Here is a 21,378-nt window from a genome sequence, read left to right as displayed (position 1 = left end):
CTCCTCCAGGCTAAGCATATTCATCATCCTAAGTCTCTCCTCATACGGTATGGTTTCCAGAACCTTCACCATTTTGGTTGCCCTCCTCTGGACACACTCCAGCTTGTCAACATCCTTTATGAACTCTGGTGCCCAGAAGTGGGCACAGAATTCCAGGTGAGGTCTGACCAAAGCAGAATAGAGTGGCACTATTACTTCCCTTGGTCTAGACACTATACTTCTATTGATGCAGCCTAGAATCCCACTGCCGCATCACACCAGTGACTCATGTTCAACTTGTGGTCTAATAGAATACTTTAAACTTAATCTAACCTTTATTGGATCTCTGTTGAATTAGTTCACATTTAGTGGTCAATAGAAACTAAATGTGAGTCCAAATTAATTTGTGGTTATAGAGGCATCAAGTCCTCTCTCGCTTCAGTTCAGTCAAGACAGAAATCACCTCCTGGAAATCCCTGGGCTAAATGCAATTGCTAGACCCAATTGATTTAGTTAACACTTTACTGAAGTCTTCATTTGCAATTGATTCAGTATGTCTACTCTATTTGGGACAGGCAATTGGATCTAATGTCTATGCTTCATTCTCCCACAATTTTCTGGAAGGAAGCTTCTATCTAACCTTTACCACTGTTAACAAAAAATGTTAGCACTGAACCTTTCTTGGAGTTAATCAGAACTGTAGTTTTAATGGTAGTTAATGTTAGTACCAATTATTTCTTATAACAGCAGTAAAAAAGAAGTGGATAATTTATTTGGGTCTTTTATCACATTGCTGTAACACCAGAATAACAGGATCTCTGGCTATCTTTATCACATGATGCCGTCCCTCTTCTGTTGTTCTCCCAGTGAGAGACTGTTCAGAAACTGTTTCTTTTCATTAATGCAAAAAATGTTAATGACCTCCTTTCATGCTACTGTTCTGCTACCATTTCCTATGTGATAGTTCAATTCCACTTTAACGCTAATTTTGGGTGGGCAAAGGATGGTCAGTGGCGATGCTTTTAGTGCAGCTTAGGAACCCTTTGTGTACCAGTGATCAGATGAGAAGGAGTGGGTGTTTCTGTTTGATTTCCTTACAACTGGCAAAGTAACTATGGCCCGTTACAGACCGCCCAAAAGGGGCGGTCTCAGGCTGCTGCCGGTTGCAGCATGGAGGAGCCGCAGCAGCCAAACCACGCGACTCCTCCGCGCTGCAAAAAAGGAGTGCGAAAATCGCGCTCCTTCCGGCAACCCGGAAGAGACGTCGCAAGTGCCAAAGCACGCACTCGCAACGTCTCTTCTGGGTTTGGACGTGCGGACGCAGAGCGTCCGCTACATCAAGATGGCAGCGCCCATCTGTATAGGGCGCCGCTATCTTGACGTATCGGTTACGCGCGAGGGGCAAAGCGCGCCTGGAAGCGCCGCCCCTCGCGCGTAATCACAGCGCGAGGACAGCGCCTCTTAGGCCCGTCTGTAACGTGCCTGAGGAACCTTTAAACTTTGCTTCCTATAGAAAATATATCCAAATGATCACCCACCCCTCAAACAGGGGTTTCTCATAGAAACCAAAACTTTGCTCACTGCCTCCCACCCACCTTGTAGCATTATTACTCTCTCTTACACACACACTCACAGACACCTGGAAGCATAAGTTGAAAAGAGTCTTACAGATTTAAAAGCACTGGTTTTTATTAACCCTCGGCCTCTTTCTTGCTGTTTTCTTTTAGCTTCAGGCTTAACTAATCATTGGCAGATGAAAGCCATTTATTGAGATAGATCAGACTAGCTGCTGGCTTTCATCTACCAGTGATTAGTTAAGTGTGAAGCTAGAAGCAAGATCTATTCCAATCAGGAACTCACCCCCAATGGAAAAAAGGTCTTTTAAAACATAACCCTGTTTTCATTTATAATTTGAGGGGACATCTCTGTATGTGTGTGCACGCTAAACTAGGAAAAGGGGAGGTTATAATGTTTTGGAAGAGGTACTAGAGTGGACAGTACCATATGCTATGTGTGATATCCTTTTAGTGTGAACAAAAGTTACAATCCCCAAAAGGTTCCCTAAAGTGCAACAGGAAAGAGAACATAACAATAGCATAGTTAACATTTTTAAAACAACATTATTTCAGAAGAACCTTGTGTGATAAAGCCCTTGGAAGGTTATAACAGAGCTTCAAAATCTTATTTTCTGGACTACAACTCGCAAAATATCCCAGCCACCATGGTCAATTGAATTACAAAAATGTAAGATGTAAGAAAACTCCTGGAGAACAGGAGAGATCCCAGCAGACTGGAGGAGGGCAAACGTTGTCCCCATCTTCAAAAAGGGGAAAAAAGAGGATCCCAACAATTATCGTCCAGCTAGTCTGACATCAGTTCTAGGAAAGATTCTGGAGCAGATCATTAAACAGAGAGTCTGTGAACATCTAGAAGGCAATGCCATAATCACAAAAAGTCAACATGGGTTTCAGAAAAACAAGTCATGCCAGACAAATCTAATCTCTTTCTTTGACAAAATGACCAGCTTGGTAGATGAAGGGAATGCTGTGGATATAGTATATCTTGATTTCAGTAAGGCCTTTGACAAGGTTTCCCATGACATTCTTGCAAACAAGCTTGTAAAATGTGGGCTAGACAAAGGAACTGTTAAATGGATCTGTAATTGGTTGACCGGCCGAACCCAAAGGGTGCTCAACAATGGCTCCTTTTCATCCTGGAGAGAAGTGACCAGTGGGGTCCCACAGGGCTCTGTCCTGGGCCCAGTGCTATTCAACATCTTTATCAATGACCTGGATGACAGAATTGGGAGCATACTTATCAAATTTGCAGATGACACCAAATTAGGGGGAATAGCTAATACCCCAGAGGACAGGATCAAGATTCAAAATGACCTGAATAGACTAGAAAGCTGGGCCAAAGCTAACAAAATGAAATTCAACACAGAGAAATGTAAGGTATTGCACTTAGGGCGGAAAAATAAAATGCACAGATATAGGATGGGTGACACCTGGCTGAATGAAACTACGTGTGAAAGGGATCTAGGAGTCCAAGTAGACCACAAGTTGAACATGAGTGAACAGTGTGATGCGGCAGCTAAAAAGGCCAATGCTATTTTAGGCTGCATCAATAGAAGTATAGTGTCTAGATCAAGAGAAGTAATAGTGCCACTGTATTCTGCTTTGGCCAGGCCCCACCTAGAATATTGTGTCCAGTTCTGGGCGCCACAATTCAAAAAGGACATTGAGAAACTGGAGCGTGTCCAAAGGAGGGCGACAAAAATGGTGAAGGGTCTGGAGACCATGCCCTATGAGGAACGACTTAGGGAGCTGGGGATGTTTAGCCTGGAGAAAAGAAGGTTAAAAGGTGATATGATAGCCCTGTTTAAATATTTGAAAGGATGTCATATTGAGGAGGGAGCAAGCTTGTTTTCTGCTGCTCCAGAGAACAGGACCCGGAACAATGGATGCAAGCTACAGGAAAAGAGATTCCACCTGAACATTAGGAGGAACTTCCTGACAGTAAGGGCTGTTCGGCAGTGGAATGCGCTTCCTCGGAAGGTGATAGAGTCTCCTTCCTTGGAGGTCTTTAAACAGAGGCTGGATGGCCATCTGTCAGGGATGCTTTGATTTGGATTTCCTGCATGGCAGGGGGTTGGACTGGATGGCCCTAGTGGTCTCTTCCAACTCTACGATTCTATGATTCTATGATTTTCCAAACTCGACTGTAAATTATATAAGATGGCTCCTGATTCCTTATTTATTATGATTAAGATAGAACTCTGTTGGAGCAGCCTGGTGTGACACAGTTCCACCACTAGTATGGAAAATATGTATTTGTAATCTGCCTTTTTTTTTCTTTAACAACTTCCCCTAAAATGGTTGGCAATACAATGAAAACAAGTAAAATCACAACTGCAGCATTACATTATATTACACATGACTGAAGTCAGATTAAGAACGCTGAAAAATTTGTGTTAAAATTTCCAGAATCATAATTAAACATTATTAAAGGCCAGACAAAATAAATGTTTTTACTACCTGCCAGAAAATAATCAGAGATGAGCTAGTCTAATATATTTCAGGAGAAAATATATTCAGGGGGAGTCATGTTGGCCATGCTGCAAAATACAGCAAAATACAAAATGCACAAAAACATCATGCAATCTTTTGAAACTTCACTGGATTCTTCATTAGGCAAAGATGTTTTTAAAAGATATTTCAGGAGTGAATTTCATTATTAATTAATTAATTAATTAATTTATATAGCGCTGTAGATTTGCACAGCTCTGTACATAAAACAATAAACATATAAGCATAAGCCTGGCTATGGCGTACAATCTAAGAAATAAAAGGATAATACATATTCATATTTAATTCTTATGAATTAAATAACATTAATTCATAAGAAAAGAGTTGAAAAAAGGGATCAGATTAAACAAGGAGGGCAAATTTCCCAGTAGGTTTTTAGATGTAAACTAGTAAACAATTTAATTTCATCTCTCATCTGGGTGAAAAACATCATGTGCTTTAGATTACAATGGATGTTCATAGTCTAATAGCTGTCTGAAATGTTAGGCTATGAAGACAGTTAATCAAGTGAGTGAATAAAAGCAGATTAATCAGTCTCCAGGGGATGGATTAGATAAGGAGTTATAGAAAAGAATGCAACTTTCGGGAACATTATTACTCACATGTTGCATAAAGGGGTGCTGCCAAAGAAAATAATCTTCTCATGTTTCCACCAAAACCTCTTTTGGCAGTGACATAAAAAGCAGAGGCTCCAAAGCTGACCTTTACTTTCAGGAAATTTTACATGGGAGGCGGTGGGTTTCAACTGGTTTAGGGCTTTTTAGGTAAGAAAAGGCATTTTGAATTGAGTATGTAAACAAACAAAAAGACAGTGTAATAAATTTCAAACCATCTTAATATGGGCTGATAAGAATATACCAGAAAAGATACTGACTTTCAGCCTGGTAGTGACCAAGATGTTAACATGGTCATTCCTGTTTTCTCCACAAAAGAGCACTGTTGGTGAACTAGCTGAATCTGAGCTTAGGCAGTTCTAACCAGAGTATCATAAAACTCCATCACATTTTCATTTGATTATTCCAAATTCTAGAGAGGAAAAAGCCATTGCCTGAAAAGAGAATAATGAGTTACATGTACCAGTTATGCAAGTCTCTTGATCACCTGCACAGGTAGGACAGCACTTTTCCCATCTACTTTTCTCCCTCTCTTTTTCCAAATGTACTGTTTAACTATTTAATTGAGCTGGTATCTGGAGAGTCCTATTCGTACATCTAAGATGCCGCTGTGAACACTTGTAGCTGGTAGGGTGGGGGTGGATGTTTTCTTTCCAGTCACACACCATATCAAATGCTTCTTTAGGGATATCTTCCAGCCTTCAGGGAAAGGCTTTACAGGAAGGGTGTGAAAAACTATTTTGGGAATGGTGGTGGTAAAGAAGGGGAAGGACTGAAAGCATGAAGATCCCCAGTTGGTGGACTTTATACACCACTATCTTAGTTTATACCTATTCAAACTTCCCCTCAATTCTTCTCTTGGTATAGGAATGGAATATTTCACAGAGATGTGAAACCAGAGAACATATTAATAAAGGTAAGAATTCTTGAGTAATTCTGTATCAAAGACATGAGGCTTCTACTGATAAACACAACTGTGTGTGTGTATGTGTGTTCCTTCAAGTCACCTGCTGACTTATGGTAACCCAATAAATTTCATACACAGTCACTCCTCCTTTTTCACAGGGGATCCGTTCCAGACACCTTGCGAAAACAGAGTTTCGCCTATATTCAAGCTCCATTGGCTTTAATATAGACACGCGGCTTCGGGAGCGCATGTGCACGTGCCTTGGGCACACGCCCCATTATTTCCCCCTCTGTCCCTCACGCATAAGTGAGGGATATGGGTTCCAAAACCATGAGAATGGAGGGAGGGATATAATTTTCTTGGGCAAGGAATAATCAGAGGTGGTTTTCTGTGTTCCTTCTTCTGAAACATAGCCTACAGTACCGGATATTTGTTGGTGGTTTCCCATCCAAGTACTACCCAGAGCTGACCCTGCTTAGCTTCCAAGATTAGATGAGTCTAGTATCTTTAGCCAGTATTAAATTTATGTAATTTCATTACAATATTCATTAAAATCACACCCCATATCCTAGGATCCCAAGGGAGTGAACAAATAAAATCAATTCAAGCAATTGAAAACAATAAAAATAATTCTAAAAGACTAAAACTGTATTAAATTATTTATAGGTTTTTACAAGTTTAGAATGAGAAAAGTGTAAAATAATGTGCATGGTTGTATGCCAGCATGGCACAATGGTTTGAGTGCTGGACTAGGACTCTGGAGACCAGGGTTCAATTCCCAGTTCAGCCATTAAGTCCACTGGGTGACCTTGGGCAAGTCACGTGCTCTCAGAGGAAGGCAATGGCAAACCTCCTCTGAAGAAATCTTGCCAAGAAAACTCCATGATAGGTATACCTTAGGGTCGCACAACACACACACACTTATTAAGAAGTCATTAACTACCTGTCCAAGGATTAAAAAAAATAAAGGAGGAAGAGAAGGAACGTTTCTTTCTGATCTCCAATATGTTTTATTCATTTATTTAAAATATATTTCTGTATCACCTCCCAAACTGCAAGAGTTCCCAAGGTAATGAACAAATAAAAACCAATTAAAACAATACAAAGATAAAAACACTTTACAACACATAAAAGCTCATAAAAGTAGTCTAAAACAATCCTAGAATCCAGTTTTAAAAGTTAAAGTAGCAATTTCCAACACTGAATGCCACGCAGAAGAACACTTTTTGGGCTAGCCACCGAAAGGTTAGAAGAGATGGGGCTCTTTAACTTCTGAAAAAGATATTGACAAGGTTTGCTCAATAGGTTTGAAGTGCCTAGTTATTTTTAAGTTAGTTTCTTAAATTTTATTTGAATGTCTTTTCATTTGAGTTGTACAACTTACGTTATTGCAGCAAGACCTTCTCAAATTAGGGGATTTTGGATCCTGTAGGAGTATACATTCCAAACAGCCGTATACAGAATACATTTCTACACGCTGGTACAGGGCACCTGAATGTCTTCTGACTGATGGCTACTACAGTTACAAAATGGACATCTGGAGTGCTGGCTGTGTGTTTTATGAAATTGCAAGGTATGTTACTGTATTTATTTGTAAAGAATAAGAATGACTTGACATTTTCAAGAACAGAAATTTACATTAAGGGCAGGCTTATGCATATGGTATGGGATGATCATAATGCCTATTTGGACACTACAAAAGACTGGAGAGAGCCTGTACTTGAACGGTACAGTGCATTCTTAGTGTCGATATAGCAGTGTTAGTCTTTAGATCAGTATGTAGAGAGATCTTGTAGCACCTTTGAAACTAACTGAAAGAAAAGTTGGCAACATGAGCTTTCATAGACTTCAGCCTACTTCCTCAGTTGCATTTCTCTCAAGGAGAGCTTGGGCCACATAACAAATGTTAGATGAATGTATGGCCTGACTAAATAAAATAGTTTCAGTTGTTTGACTTCAGCATGCAATCCCCGGACCCAAAAAATTTTTATTTATAGTTGTCTGCTGCTTTGGTGCTTTTTCATTTTGAAAAATGCCACAATAGATGGGTAGGGAAGCCTTACTGAGCATGGTATGTCAGTCTTCTCGTTAGAAGTTCTCTTTATTCTCTCAATACCTGATGTTGAAAAGAGATGTCAGCCAACACTAACTTTGTTATTAAACTGTGGTGACTAGATGATGCTATTTAAGACAGGGAATGAACAGTTCTCTTCACAACAAAAACTCAGCTTCAGCTACTGGACTGCAATTTTCACTCCTACCAATTCAGTTTGTCATTTTGTTTCTAGTTTCCACCCACTCTTTCCTGGAGCCAACGAATTGGACCAAATATCAAAAATCCATGATATTATAGGTACTCCTCCCAAGAAGATCCTTAATAAATTTAAGCAGTAAGTATAATTTAAATTCTCTCAGATCTAGCAGGGCATTCAATCTATCATTAAGTTGGTTCTCTAAGAGAATACTTACGTTTTATATCAAGGAACTTCCATGACCAGCTCACAGATGAAACAAAGTTCTGCAGGCTTACAAGTTTAGTGTAGCCTGAGGCCTGCTTCATCAAAGTTCAAAGTATTGTCATGCAAGAGATTGTGTCATCTTGTGAATGTACAATTATTTGGCATCTACTTTTCCATTTAAAGATAAGCTTCTAGCTCTTTTCATTGCTAAGGTGAGCACTAAATACCACAGATCTTTCTGCCCAAAGCTTTGAGAGGAGAACTTCTGGAAATTCCTAGTTTCTCAGCAGACAGACATGCATTCTATTTCCGCTCTGTGGGGTACCTTAAGTCATATATCTTCCCTGCCTCCAACACCACAACTATCGTATTTTAAACCTCTTCAGGTATGGACAGTCCTGAGAATGGCTGTGTGCTTCAGAGTGGGCAATCTGCTTTTTCTGATGTAAAAGACAGTGCTTTGTCAGAAAAAGGATGGGAGGGTGAGGGGGGAGTGAGGTGGCTGAATGGAGAACAGAAGTGTCTTCAGCCATAAAGATTTGATTTATAACCTTAAATCTAGAGTATCCTCCTTCCCCATCCAATAAAAGTTTTCTTTCACTGGATTAATGCAGGTCAAGAGTGATGAGCTTTGATTTTCCAATCAGGAAAGGGAAAGGCATCTCTCCATTTATGCCTAGTCTGTCCAATAAGAGCCTATCACTTATGTATGCCATGATACAGTATGATCCTGATGAGAGAATTTGTGCCCATGAAGCATTACAGCATCCTTATTTCAGAGAACTAAGGTAAGCAGACAGTCCCAGTAGTTTGACAAATACTGAACAAAAAATCTGGAAATAATAACTAACCATAAGCCTGGAATTGGAAATGCCTCCAGCCTTTCAGTAACTGCTGGACTGATGTCTACAGCATCTCAACTAAAAATTTAGCTTAACTCACAAGATCTAGAAAACATGCAGCGGTAGCTGTGTTGACCATTCAGTAAATTCAAACAAAAATCCACCGAACAGTGATAACCTTTATTGGCCAACTGAAATGCACAATATACTTGTTGCACGCTTTTAAAGCTCCACTGGCTTCTTCATCAGGCAAGATGTTGCATACCAAACAGGAAAAAAATTAGAGATGTTAGTAAGAGGCCTGCATTTTTGTTGTTTCTGTCCTGATATTGTATGGGGAGGGTGTCTTTAGCAGGCTGGCCCCTCCACCTCTGGCCATGTAGCAATTGGGTAGAGTCGGGAAATTTAAAGTCCATTTGCATATCAACAAGGACTCCTCTTTTGCAGTCCATTCCTGTGAGTCCACAGGCCTATTTCTGTATAGTCAGATACCACATTGTAGCTGCAACAGGGGAACCCTGAAGAGTTAGCCAGTGGACTGGGACTTTCAACCAAGGTAAAACATTTTATTCTCCTCAAATTTGGGCCGGGTTGGCATGTTTTACCTCTACAGCTACCAAAATGTTCCTGGTGCAAAAACATGGGAGATTTCTTGAGGAATCCATTGATCTCTGTCTACAAAGAGGCCTGTGGCCTCACAGGAATGGAGACATATTGGATTGCAAAAGAGGGGTCCCCGTTGAGATACAAATGGACTTTAAATTCCCTGGACTCTTCCCAATTGATGAGGGGCCAGCCTGCTAAAGATACTGACCCCATACCACCTTAACTAAGGACAGAAACAACAAAATACAGGTACTCTACTAACATCTCTAATCTTTCTCCTGTTTGGTATGTAACATTTTGCCTGATGAAGAAGCCAGTGGAGCTTCAAAAGCTTGCAACAAATATACTGTGCATTTCAGTTAGCCAATAAAGGTATCACTGTTTAGTGGATTTTTGTTTGAATTCACAAAATTTAGGTAATTAACAGCTGTATTTCACTAGCATAACTGAGAAACTGACCATCTCATGATGATTTGACTTTCCATCTGACATGAATTTCGGTTTTTATATGTAGTATTTTGTCTGTTTTTTTACTGAGCAGGTTGGCAGAGAAACAAGCTTTGACTATGCGCAGAAAAATGAGATTAGCAGAAAACCCATTAGAAAGAGAGTCACTCAGCTTGCGCCGTATTTCAAAGGAGGATCAAAGGCAGGTAATCTTTAAATCAAAGACAAATCTATTTAACTAGTACAGTTTTGATTTGCTAAACGAACAGTCCCGTGAAACTGGGTAATTTGATTATTAGTACCTGACAGGTTAAACATGTTTTAAGATTCTTGTAGCACAAGCTTCCAGGACTTGCAGAGAGGCTTTGCATAGATACACTCTATGCCATTATTATAGACCAGAATAACTCACAGTATAGTGAGGTAACCCAACATTACATTCAGTTAGAGCCATTGACTTCAGCAGTTTTTCGAAGAATACTTGAGCAATAGAAAAAATGCATCAGATAAACAAGCAGTGTTACACAGAAATAGGTATACATACCGGTATTCATTCTTGCTACTGTATTGCTAAAGACCAATGTTTAAGCTACCAATGCTACAAGGTTTACTTGAGTATGTTCAGTTGTGTGTAAAAGTTTATCCAGAGCATTTTGTCTTGCTCACATAAAATTATTCCAATGATTATTCCAATTTGTAATTGGTTCTTGTTTAATCTTATGCCATTAACATAAACTGACCCTGTTTTAAGCTTAGTTGAAATGCTTCTCTATTGTTTCCTAGTGTTCACCTTTAACATGCACACTTTTCCTCATTAGGTTTTGCCACACCTATTTCAAGCATACTTTTTTTGAAGTTAAACAGCACAGGGGAGCTACAAATCATTTTTTAAAAAAAACTGCCACTCCTGGAGGTATTCTGTCCAACAGAAAGGGTAGTCTAGGGAGTCCTGGGAATGTGTGTGTGCGTGTGTGCACACGTATATGCAAGGAATGTAAAAAAAAAGTTTGGGAGCCACATGTTAACCCAGTGCTGCACTTTGCCCTCCACTCTTAAAAATGTTGGTACCACTACAACCACATATGTTTGTTCCTGCATATAAATACAACCCATGTATCTTTTCCATGCTGACATGATGCAAACTTGTACCCATGAGGTGAAAGCATTTGCACATATGCAGACAATATGTAAAATCTATCAGAATTTCACCCTACAGAACTGATCATTCTGTAAGAAAAATTTAAATTGTACTTTTATTTCAAAAGAACTTTCTTAGGCAAATCCAGGAGAATCCACTGGGCTTCCATCATGGACTTTCCTATGCAGTAGAATTGCCAAAAGTGACAGTCCCTGCAGTAACCAGCTTGACTTCTTACTCTAATCCTACATTTCAGTCAGTTTTTACCCTCCCAGCAACCAACAGACAAGTCCAAGTGTTGCAGCCTATAACATATTTTGGGACACATTGCAAGGTAATTTTGCCTTGCTTATCAGATTACATACAATTATATACAGGCAGATTACAGCCCATTGTAACTTCTATTGTCTTATCAACAGTCTGAAAAACAGAAAGAATTTAAATCTCCTGTGAAACAGTACCATTTGCCTGCTTTGGAAAGAAGAGGTGGAGGATACTGATGGACCAAGAAACCCTTGTGCTCTCCATATTCTTAAAAAAGGTACATCAATGGCAGTAGTGCCTTATATCCTCATATGCTGCATCAGATGATACAATAATCTGTTCCTTTGGGACTTAAAGCTTTTTTTTATTTTTAAAAAGGAGCCAATTGTAATAAGCACCATTTTTGTAGTTCAGAATGCATTTTTTGTTTGTTTTTAAATCTCCCAGTATACAAAACTTTGTTTTCTCTTAAGTGGAACACTGTACTGCAGATTAGAAGTATCTTGTTATAATTTTTTGTATTAAATGCTATATTGTTTTTATTTATGATATGTTAAAATGGTATCAGTATTTTTTTTAAAAACACTACTATAGCGGTGTAATTGTACTCAGCCTTTGTTGGTAAATTATTTGGTAGTTTTGCGATTTGAGTCTATTTATTATCACCTATGTTATACTATCCAATTTGAATGTAATCTAGCATATAGATTTTCTGCAGTTACTTATGTAAATGAGCAGATTATTTCTGCATGGATTTCTCGTGGCACAGTTGAATCAGTGTTGCTGTTGCTCTTGGACATTTTCCTATATTATGGACATTTGAACACTGTAAGCAAGTTTTAAAGTACAATTTGTCATGCTTCAGTCATTTGAAATCACATTGTGCTAGAAGAGCCAATAATATCTGAAAGTATCTTGAGGCAGAAGTACTTGTTTCCTCTAAAGATATGATTTTTTAAAGTTGGCCTTCCAGAGTTATTAGGAAAAGCAGAATGATATCATAAGATTTTTTTTAAGAAGGATGATTTTGAAAAGAAACCATACATTCTATTCTTAACAAAAAGTCTTTTACCATAATGAACTCTCAGTAAAAAGAGAAATATTGTGCAGTTCTTAATTTCTACTAGTACAAATCAGTTCTTACTGGATCAATTGTAAGATACCACTTCATACACTGTTTCTTATATATTAGCAAAAACTTTAAAAGAGAAAACTTTCAATAGAATGAGACTCATGAATATAAGATCTTTCTACAATCAAAAAATGAATAAAGCTAGATGAGTTAGACAGGTGATATAATAGCCAAAATCTTACCTTATACCATGGAGACTTCAGAAGCATATTCTGTAGAAAGGTCGCAAACATACTAAAGGGAGTATGTCCATGTAAATATCATAGTACTCCCAGATCCTCATAGTGTCTGCTTTTAACATACCATCACAATTTGGACAAAGTATGTACTCTGAAGACTGGGTAGAGATTCCTTGGTAGAAGGAAGGATGCATCTCAAAGCCTGAAGCTAAAATGATTGACCATGAATTTGCATTCATTCCAAGTATGAGCTGCCCCACCTTTCCCATTTTCCACACTTGTACCCCAAGCTTTTTGTTATCTATTTACAAAGCAATTCTACACATGCCTAAGTAGAAGTCAGTCCCATTAGATTCAATGCAGTTTATTCCCAGGAAACGGCATAGGATTACAGGTGTAAAACCTGGTCTTTTTTATTTTATTACCAAATTATATGTCATGATTTGGTACAACTGTTTATGAAGACTTGAGACATTGCCTGCCGAAGCAAGTACATGAACATGAACACAGGTTACATTTGAAGTGGATAGCTATGTAAACTCGCCTATCATCAGACCTCTTCTGCAAAAACTCCAAAGTCTTCTATTTAAGTAAGATGTAATCAAGTCAAATGTGGTCAGATAGGACAATGACTACAGTAGGTTGGGTCCAGACTTCATTCCTGCCACCAGAATGCTGGGTGGAGATAACTACTGCTACCTGGGGACTATTTTAGAGTGAGTGGTTGGTGCAAATAGCTGCAGAGGAACTGAGTGGGCGGAAACAGCTAAAGTTGGTGTACATCCCCCCACCCACCCACAAAAAACAGCTGAGGGGTTCATATACCTTCTGTGGACAAAAAGAGCCTTTGCAGAACACAGAGCCTGAATATGAGTTAGTTTGCTGCAAGCTGAAATATTCCCTGTAATCTTTTTTTTCATTTGCATCTTAGTTGGCTTATGTAGAGCAAATTGTCTCAAAAGTGCAAACCTATTAAAATGATCTTGAATGCAATCCAGAAACTTCTTGTGGGCATGTCCAAGGGCTTAGCTGAAGTGAAATATATAACCACAATAGGCTTCTGAAACATGGCATTCAAAATGGGATTTACCCTAATGTAAGTAAAAGGATCTTGCAGAATTTTGGATCCAGCAAAAAGCATGGCCAGCTGTACGTTTTAAGACTGGAAATGAACAGACACAACCATACAGAGTATGTTAGTTTTGAAGAAGCCCAAGTCTTGGAACTGAGTTGTACAAGTAATCCGTGAGCTGCAGCCCCTGTAGTCAGATTTCTTTTCTTTTCAGCAGCAATCTCAAGGGTTTAGGACAGCTCTTTCTTCCCCAGTTACACAGTTGTATTTAGGTAAAAGGATGCGACAGAGGAAAAGAGGAAACATTTTCATCCCATGAGGCAGTAATAACTATGGTATACTTAAAACCTTTGCTGCAAGTCGGGATGATAGGAAGCATTTTCTTCCATCAAAAAACTGGATGGGATTTTACAATGTTTAGTGTGTTCAAAAATTGTTTAACAGTAACTATTCAAGCAGCAGTTAGGTTATGTAGATTCTGAAATCTATCCTCTAACACAAGGCATTGGTTTTTCTTTAAAACACTGCTTTGGCACATTATTTTATATTATTGTTGCATTTTGCACAATGTATAGCACTGTGTTATGACATTTTTAAACCAACATTTGAATTCATCTACTGGCACTAACAGATACTAAACTACATATTGCTAATATATGAAAACAGCTAGTAGCACTGTTAAATGACCAACATTTATTTTCAGAAACGTAGGCATATTTTAAAAATTGATGTAGTGTTCCAAAGCATAGAGGTGGAAGAAAAAATATTGTTTAGAACAAAGTGCAAGGGAATATCATCATCTAATAAAGGTAAGCCCAGTTTCAATAGGTAGTGAATCTGACCTGAGTATTTTCCAAAAGGAGTATATCTTATACAAGGATTAAACCATGTCCATACCAAAAATATTACATTCCAAAAGTTACATCAAAGCTGATTTAATTTAAACACAACATAAACAAAACTGCATATTCAAGATAGTTTAATATGTATTTTCTGAATTAGAAATATCACTTTCTTAAATGATAAAATCACTAGTGTAATGACTGATTTCTCCCCCAATCACTGAATTACATTATATACACATATAATACAGACTGATTGTAGCTGAAAACATTATTAAAATAAAATGTTTAATAGATACAAAGAATCTCTTTTCTCAATAACATAGCTTTAGAGGGTGTCCAAACACCCATTTAAAATTCTCTACTAGCATTAAGCTATTTAAGTGCAAACAATCTTCTTAGAAAAAAAAAACCACCTATGATTGCAGCATCCATCTTCCTGAATTACATTTGTGAAGTCAGAAAGTAATGACTTTCATTTCCCATGAGAGCATTGCAGACTAACCATCTCTGGTTAAAAAAAAAAAAATCAGTGCAAAAAAACCCAACAGTGAAGTTCTAATTTATAACACCATTAAACTTACTTTGATTTAAGAAACATTTTATTTTACACATATATGTGTATGTTACGTATATGATTCAATTACAGTGAGAAGTATAAAGAAACTGGAAAAAAGTTTTACTATTTTAATTGCAGCACCAAAAGAAGCATTTTTAAAGCAAAATTCTTCTTTGGGTAAACGGCCTAAAGTATTAGTTTTAAAAAGAATTTATTACATTATTACTATTTTGTAGTAAAACACTATGTGATTCACATAACTCCAAGTTTACACTCTGCCTTTAAGAATTTGTGGTGCTCTCTGGCTGAACAGCAGCTCCAGATTCCATTGCCATTACTTCTTGTTCTGTGTTCAAAGATTTGCTAGCAGGAATGTGATGGCTATACTACAGTTCCACTTGGAGAATTGGCCTGGTTTTGAGATGGCAATAAACCCTGCAAACAAAGCAGTTTACATTAATCCAGCAAGAGAACCCAACATTTAGTTTTCTAAACAGTAATGTCTGCAGAATTTTAGCACATGGCATATTTGTCTATTAAATTTTTAACTGGTAGATCACATTATTTGAAAGCCTTACATAAATGATCTAACTATCTTATTATTCTAGCTTATAATTTTGCTTAAACTAACTTCTAATATTTAGCACATCATTAGAATGTGAAGGGAGGAAAAGTTGTATCTCTTGCAACAAAACAAACAATCCAATGGTACTTTGGAATCAAAGCTATGTTTGAAGCTTTCATGGACTAGTTGATGTCGTAAGTGTCCTCGTGAACCTGATTAATGAGGACAGTGACCTATAGGGTGATTTAAAGTTTAGCTTGTTCTTATAGAACCTTTACATTTTTTCTAGAGCTATGACATCATACTAGGAAAAGGTCAGTGACCTACAACCATGTTTGGATCTCTACTAGGAGGAGGAAAAAATTATCCACCGACATCACTTTTCCGTCAAAACTACTGGTGTTCTTTGCAGCATACATGCAGTATACGAGTTTTTACAGACTGAAAAACATAAGTTTCAGCATCTGGCCTAACACAGCACACTCAGGTTTCTTTCAGCTTCCTTATATATGCTCATGTCAGGAACAATGATGCAGTTAGACTCTTTTCTTGATTGTAAAACTACTCCTAGAAAAGATGAACAACAGTCAAGCCTTCCCAACTTGGAGATCTACCCAGGCCCTGCAGATCCTGTGTCATTCATTTCAGACTGCACAGTGAGTCTCCCTATATGAAGAATTAACTTTCACTCTAAACAGATGTGCTCCCCACCTCAATGGTTAAGTAACAACTGCAGTCACACTGCATCAATTCTAATTAATGTTTTCAGGCTTTTGCTGTAGTTTAAAACAAGGAATGTATAGGTTCATCTATCAGCTCAGATTCATTTTCAATATGCAGCTTTAGGAAATGACTGACTACCAAGCTTGGTTTCTGTATCACACAAACCCTCCATCCTTTTATAGAACTATTAGTCATTACACTTCACCCTGGAGTTCACTAATGAAACACCTCAGTCTCCAATATTCTGGTTTCCAAACCTTTTTCTTACCTTAACATCATGTAACTCAAGTTAGTCAAAGTCAAGATCCAAGTCCAATTGTAATGCAGAATTAATTACATCTTCAGAGTCTACAGGAGCTCTTTTAGGCTCTGACCCAAAAACTGAGATAGAAAGAAAACAGACTTCCTGTTCTTGAAATCAGTAAGAAATACAAGAAGCCCCTGCCCTGGAACAGAAAAGCCACTAGAACTGCTCTGATCTTTGAAAACCTCTAAACTAAGATGTTTTGTTAAGTCTCTAGTAAAGGTACTGAAATGACACATGCCCCAGATGCATTAAGATTTGTTCAACATGGTCATCATGTTAGAGCCAAGAAGCCAAGAACTGTTGTCTAATATTCTATTTCCATAACATATTATGACCAAGACCATATTCAGTTGTGATGGAGCAGAATACTCCACCTCAACATGCCTCATCACAAGTTGGCTATATCTGTGGCTGCTTCTCCCGTCTATGATTGGTTCCATAGATCTTTGGAGCCAATTAAATTTACAAGGTTTGGCTTGGCACAGTCAGTTTTCCAAGCCAAACCATGCTATTGCCTAGTCTCCACAGAGCTAGGCATTCAGGAAAGAAACAACCATAGATGCAGCAGGCTTGTGTCAGGAAATACACATTCAATGGCTGCCCTCTTTCTGAAGCAGCAGTATGTAAATACAACAAGTGGCCAGTTTTGCCCACTGCCATTTGTTACTGCTTTTTTGCTCACATGGGGGAGAAAATTAAACTGTTCACTGAACAGTCTCTTCTGCAAGCTATTTGCCCCATAGGATCCCAGCCACTACAATAAGCACTGCCTCAGGCAAAGTATTTTGGAAGGCCAGCACAGAATGTTTAGTCCTAGAAATTAATGTGTAAAATTGCTGAACTCAAATAACTAGGCAAGTCATTAAGAAAGCACAAACAAGAATTACACAAGAGAGAAATGAGAAAGTAAAAGACAAGCAGTAGCAGCTATATATGAAGATGACATACACCATGATTCATTCATAAGGTCAGATCTAACGGGCAAAATAGATATTGTATTTCATCATATCTGTGTTCTATTTAAATATATAATGCCAAAAGCTTCTGCTATAAAGCAACACGTATGGTAGTGGTGCTTTTTTTTTTTAAAAGGATGACCCAATATAGTAAAAAAATGTTTATTTTACTAATAAGTTCTCATTATAGAAGATATGATGCAACACAATCATGATGGAACTTTCTCCCCTCACTGGTGGATCTTTGCGTCACTCAAAAAACAGCTCTGGAGGCTTCCGCAGCCTTCTGGAGCAGGTATCTGGAGAGCATGAGAGGAGCATCACTGGGGAGGACCGTCCTCCCCATTCTACCATTCCATTAACATCCCACATTAAATTTAAGCTGATCATTGCCATACTCTTTACTCTCAAAGATTTCAACATCTGCTTTAAACAGCAATGCGTACTTGGCTAATTCACAGGTACAAATGGCTGTTCTCTTCCAACATCAGCTAACCATGTGACAATAGCCATTCCAATTACTCCCACGGAACAGGAGAGGGAGGTAAGGTAGTGCTGCACCGAATTCAGCTTTCACTACAAAATTTGCCACACATCTGCACATAATTTCACACCTGCTCTTGGAGGGTGGGGTGAGAAGACATGGCTCCATTACCAAGATATTCTTAAGGTGAGAGGTGTACTACATGTGCATTCCATTGAAAAGCAATGCAGTGCAGCACAAAAGACACATGTATTTGGCTGTGTATTCAAACAAGCATCCCCATTGCAAGAGTGCTAAGGAGGATATATTCTCTCTTGCTCTCACTCTGGAAACAATCCTGTACTACTGGTAACAGGAAGCATCTTTTCACAAGTGCACAAAACATGTATTCCCTTCTTCCATTTTGTTTCACTTTTATTATGTGCCACTTGCAGCCCTGATTGGCTGGTCTGTTAGTGCCTTCCACTCTTAAAAGTCAGATTTCTGCACCAAGAAATACTAACTTTTGTGATCTGAATAATTGTGGAAATTTACACATATTTCCCAGATTTGCATAATGTGTTCTGTTTCTCTGATGTATGGGAAGGAACAAGGAGTTCTAGGTCAATGAACTCTCAATCAGAATCTTATTTATCCATCCATTCTGTTTTTTTTAGAACTGCTATTCATCTCCTCAAGTAGAGGCTCTGTATGTTACAAGCTTTAAAAAGAATAAAGCAGCGAAAGAAGATCAGCATATGCAGTCTTTGCTATATATGAAATTCCATAAAAGTTGTAATGCCTTTGTGCCTGCAGAACAAGACTTGCCCTAGTGTTCTTATTGGGAACCTCTCCCATCAATGCTACCTGAAATTTTTTAAAAAAAATTCTAGGATTAAACCTGACCTCACTAGGTTTAATGAGTTTGCCAATGACTATTATCACTGCCAAAATTATTTAAATTTCCACCTTCAAAAGTAATATTATATATTTCTGGACAAACAGTTAATCTGTCAGAGCATCAGCATGCTTCAATAACGTTTTAACTTGTTTTGTTTCATTATGTGCTTGCGGAGCAGACAAGCTGTAACTGAACAAATACATGGAGACCCTAGTCATCAGAAAGCCTGTTATTAACTGTTTTATAATCCATATGGATGTCCATCTAATTCTTGCACCTCTATAATCTTAAACAGTTAGTATGTAGTCAGGTATGTAATGAAACACCCACATGATTAATTTGATAGCCAAGTTAGCTAAATGTATTATAACACATATGGAAAATCTTACAATGGGGGGGTCTGTTGTAGACAGCAATAAAATAAAATTCAACAAGGCAGATGCACTCCCAAGCCCTTGGGGGCATGTAGCCCTTTGAATGCTTTGAATGTTCAGTCGAACCCAAGTCTTTACAGATTTTTGCAATGGCCACAGTGCATTGGTTTCACCTGTTTCTAGATAATACTGTACTATGAACTCATGAGAAGCCAAATTAAAAAAATAAAAAAAATCATTTTGTTTATGAAAATTCTGATGGTTTCTTTTAAAGATAAATATTACATATTGGATAAGTTTGATAAATTACATAAGAAAATAGTAAATATATTGCGGCAGTTTTCTAAATAACAATAACAAAAACCTGGAAGTATGGTCTTTACATAAAGGGTATAAGTTAAAGATTTGCTTTGCTTTAGGAAAAGAAATTCAGGAAAGACCTACTGAAACAGATTAATGTGAAATTTCAAAGCAGTTAGGAGAAAATAAATTTTATCAATTCTGACAGTAAATACAAGCAAACTTGCTGATCAGCTTTTGTTGTGTGTTTGAAGTCATTTCTGATTTATGGTGATTCTAAGATGACTATCACCTTGACAAGATTTATTCAGAGGGAGTTTTCCTTTGCCTTCCTCTGAGGCTGAGAAAGTATAATTTTCCCAAGGCCAGTTATTGGGTTTCCATGGCTAAGTGGTGTTCAGAATTGTAATCCAGCATTCAAACCACTAAACCACACTAGCTCCTTTCTGTGCACTACCTAAGCCATAAGTTGGTAACATGCTCCAAGAAAAAGGACCTGGAATCACTTGTATGATGCATACCATGCTCATTATTTACAGCAGTATCCTTGCAGCATATGAATGGTGTAATAAGGTTAGAGAAGGAAAAAACCCTCCCACAACCAGTACAGACTCAGAACTCCTTCCTCAAATAATCAATTTGCATTAGAGGACATCAAAATAGGTAGCCCTCAAAGCTGTACATGCAGGTTAACTGGAAAGTTCAAGATAATAGGAGCTTACTGTTTCACTGCAATATAAGCTTGTTATAGTTGACTATAGTTAAGATTCTTTCTCCTACTTTTGCAAAAATGTCTAAATTGGAAGACTAAAATCCACATTAGGCTGTCAATAACTGCTTCTCAGAAAAGAGGGCAACAGCAGTGGAAGTGAGAAAAACATGTTAACACCTGTATCAGCTAAGATTAAATCTCCTGCACTATGCTTTCTTTCCTTCAGTTATACACTTCCAAGCTTGCACAGCAGCATTGAATTTACACTGTTGGACTAGCATTCGTAAAATACAGAGGAGTACAGTTATTGTTTAATGAACATGCTCCAAGGCATTTCCAGATGGGTTTTCTAAACCTTTCACTGTTGCAACTTTCCTTTGTTAACAAGATATTACAGTTGACCCTTGTTATACACTGGGGTTTGGTTCAAAGATCCCCCGTGTATAACAAAATCCGTGTATGCTCAAGTCCCATTAAATATAATGACATAGCAAAATGGTGTCCCTTATAAAAAATGGAAAATCAAGGTTTGATATTTGAAATTTGTACTTTTTTTGGACATATTCAAACTGTGTATGCTTGAATCAGTGTATAAAAAAATCCGTGTATAAGAAGGGCTGACTGTACATCAAATTCTAAAGATTTCTAATTTAGCAAAACTGTGGTACTCAGAAGCACAGTGATAATATTTACAGATAGGAGCAATTCTTTTTTATTTTTTTGCCAGTTGTGAAAGCTCTCTGGGTCAGCCGGGAACATCCATTTAAGGATTAAACTGATGATCAAGCAGGGTGTTTTCATTTGCTGTTGCTGAGGTATGCTATGCAATGAAAGGTAGACCTGAGGCTCACTTGAAAATGAAATTTCCTGGCTGTGACATGGTAAGATTCCACCTACTACTGCAGCAGCTATCAGCCCTTCAGGAGAAATAACATCATTTTGCTCCCCT

At 38.0% G+C, this 21,378-nt stretch overlaps 2 protein-coding genes across 11 annotated transcripts in view; one reads left to right on the top strand and one right to left on the bottom strand.

The window, feature by feature from the left end:
- The window catches only part of MOK (MOK protein kinase), a 30,061-nt gene extending 10,422 nt beyond the window's left edge, over positions 1 to 19,639 (top strand). For 4 of the 9 annotated variants that reach the window (XM_089522564.1, XM_089522568.1, XM_089522569.1 and 1 more), the window contains 8 exons: positions 5,098 to 5,176; positions 5,549 to 5,597; positions 6,983 to 7,161; positions 7,877 to 7,978; positions 8,662 to 8,835; positions 10,037 to 10,148; positions 11,208 to 11,414; positions 11,500 to 11,989. In XM_089522564.1, the coding sequence (XP_089378690.1) occupies positions 5,098 to 5,176; positions 5,549 to 5,597; positions 6,983 to 7,161; positions 7,877 to 7,978; positions 8,662 to 8,835; positions 10,037 to 10,148; positions 11,208 to 11,414; positions 11,500 to 11,580 (983 nt within the window). In that variant the 3' untranslated portion in view covers positions 11,581 to 11,989. The other 5 variants (XM_089522565.1, XM_089522566.1, XM_089522572.1 and 2 more) reach the window with 5 other exon arrangements.
- WDR20 (WD repeat domain 20) overlaps positions 14,401 to 21,378 on the bottom strand; it is a 65,644-nt gene continuing 58,666 nt past the window's right edge. Inside the window, exon 4 of one of the 2 annotated variants that reach the window (XM_089522560.1) lies at positions 14,401 to 15,563. In XM_089522560.1, coding sequence (XP_089378686.1) covers positions 15,510 to 15,563 — 54 coding nt within the window. In that variant the 3' untranslated portion in view covers positions 14,401 to 15,509. The remainder of the gene's footprint in view (positions 15,564 to 21,378) is intronic. The other variant, XR_016281027.1, reaches the window with a different exon arrangement.

This window comes from Sceloporus occidentalis, unplaced genomic scaffold, assembly GCF_023333645.1.
Source record: "Sceloporus occidentalis isolate IW3139 unplaced genomic scaffold, rSceOcc1.0.p SCAF_4, whole genome shotgun sequence".
NCBI lineage: Eukaryota > Metazoa > Chordata > Lepidosauria > Squamata > Phrynosomatidae > Sceloporus > Sceloporus occidentalis.
The sequence above is the reverse complement of the archived record's forward strand: the minus strand, read 5'-3'. Positions and strand labels throughout refer to the sequence as shown.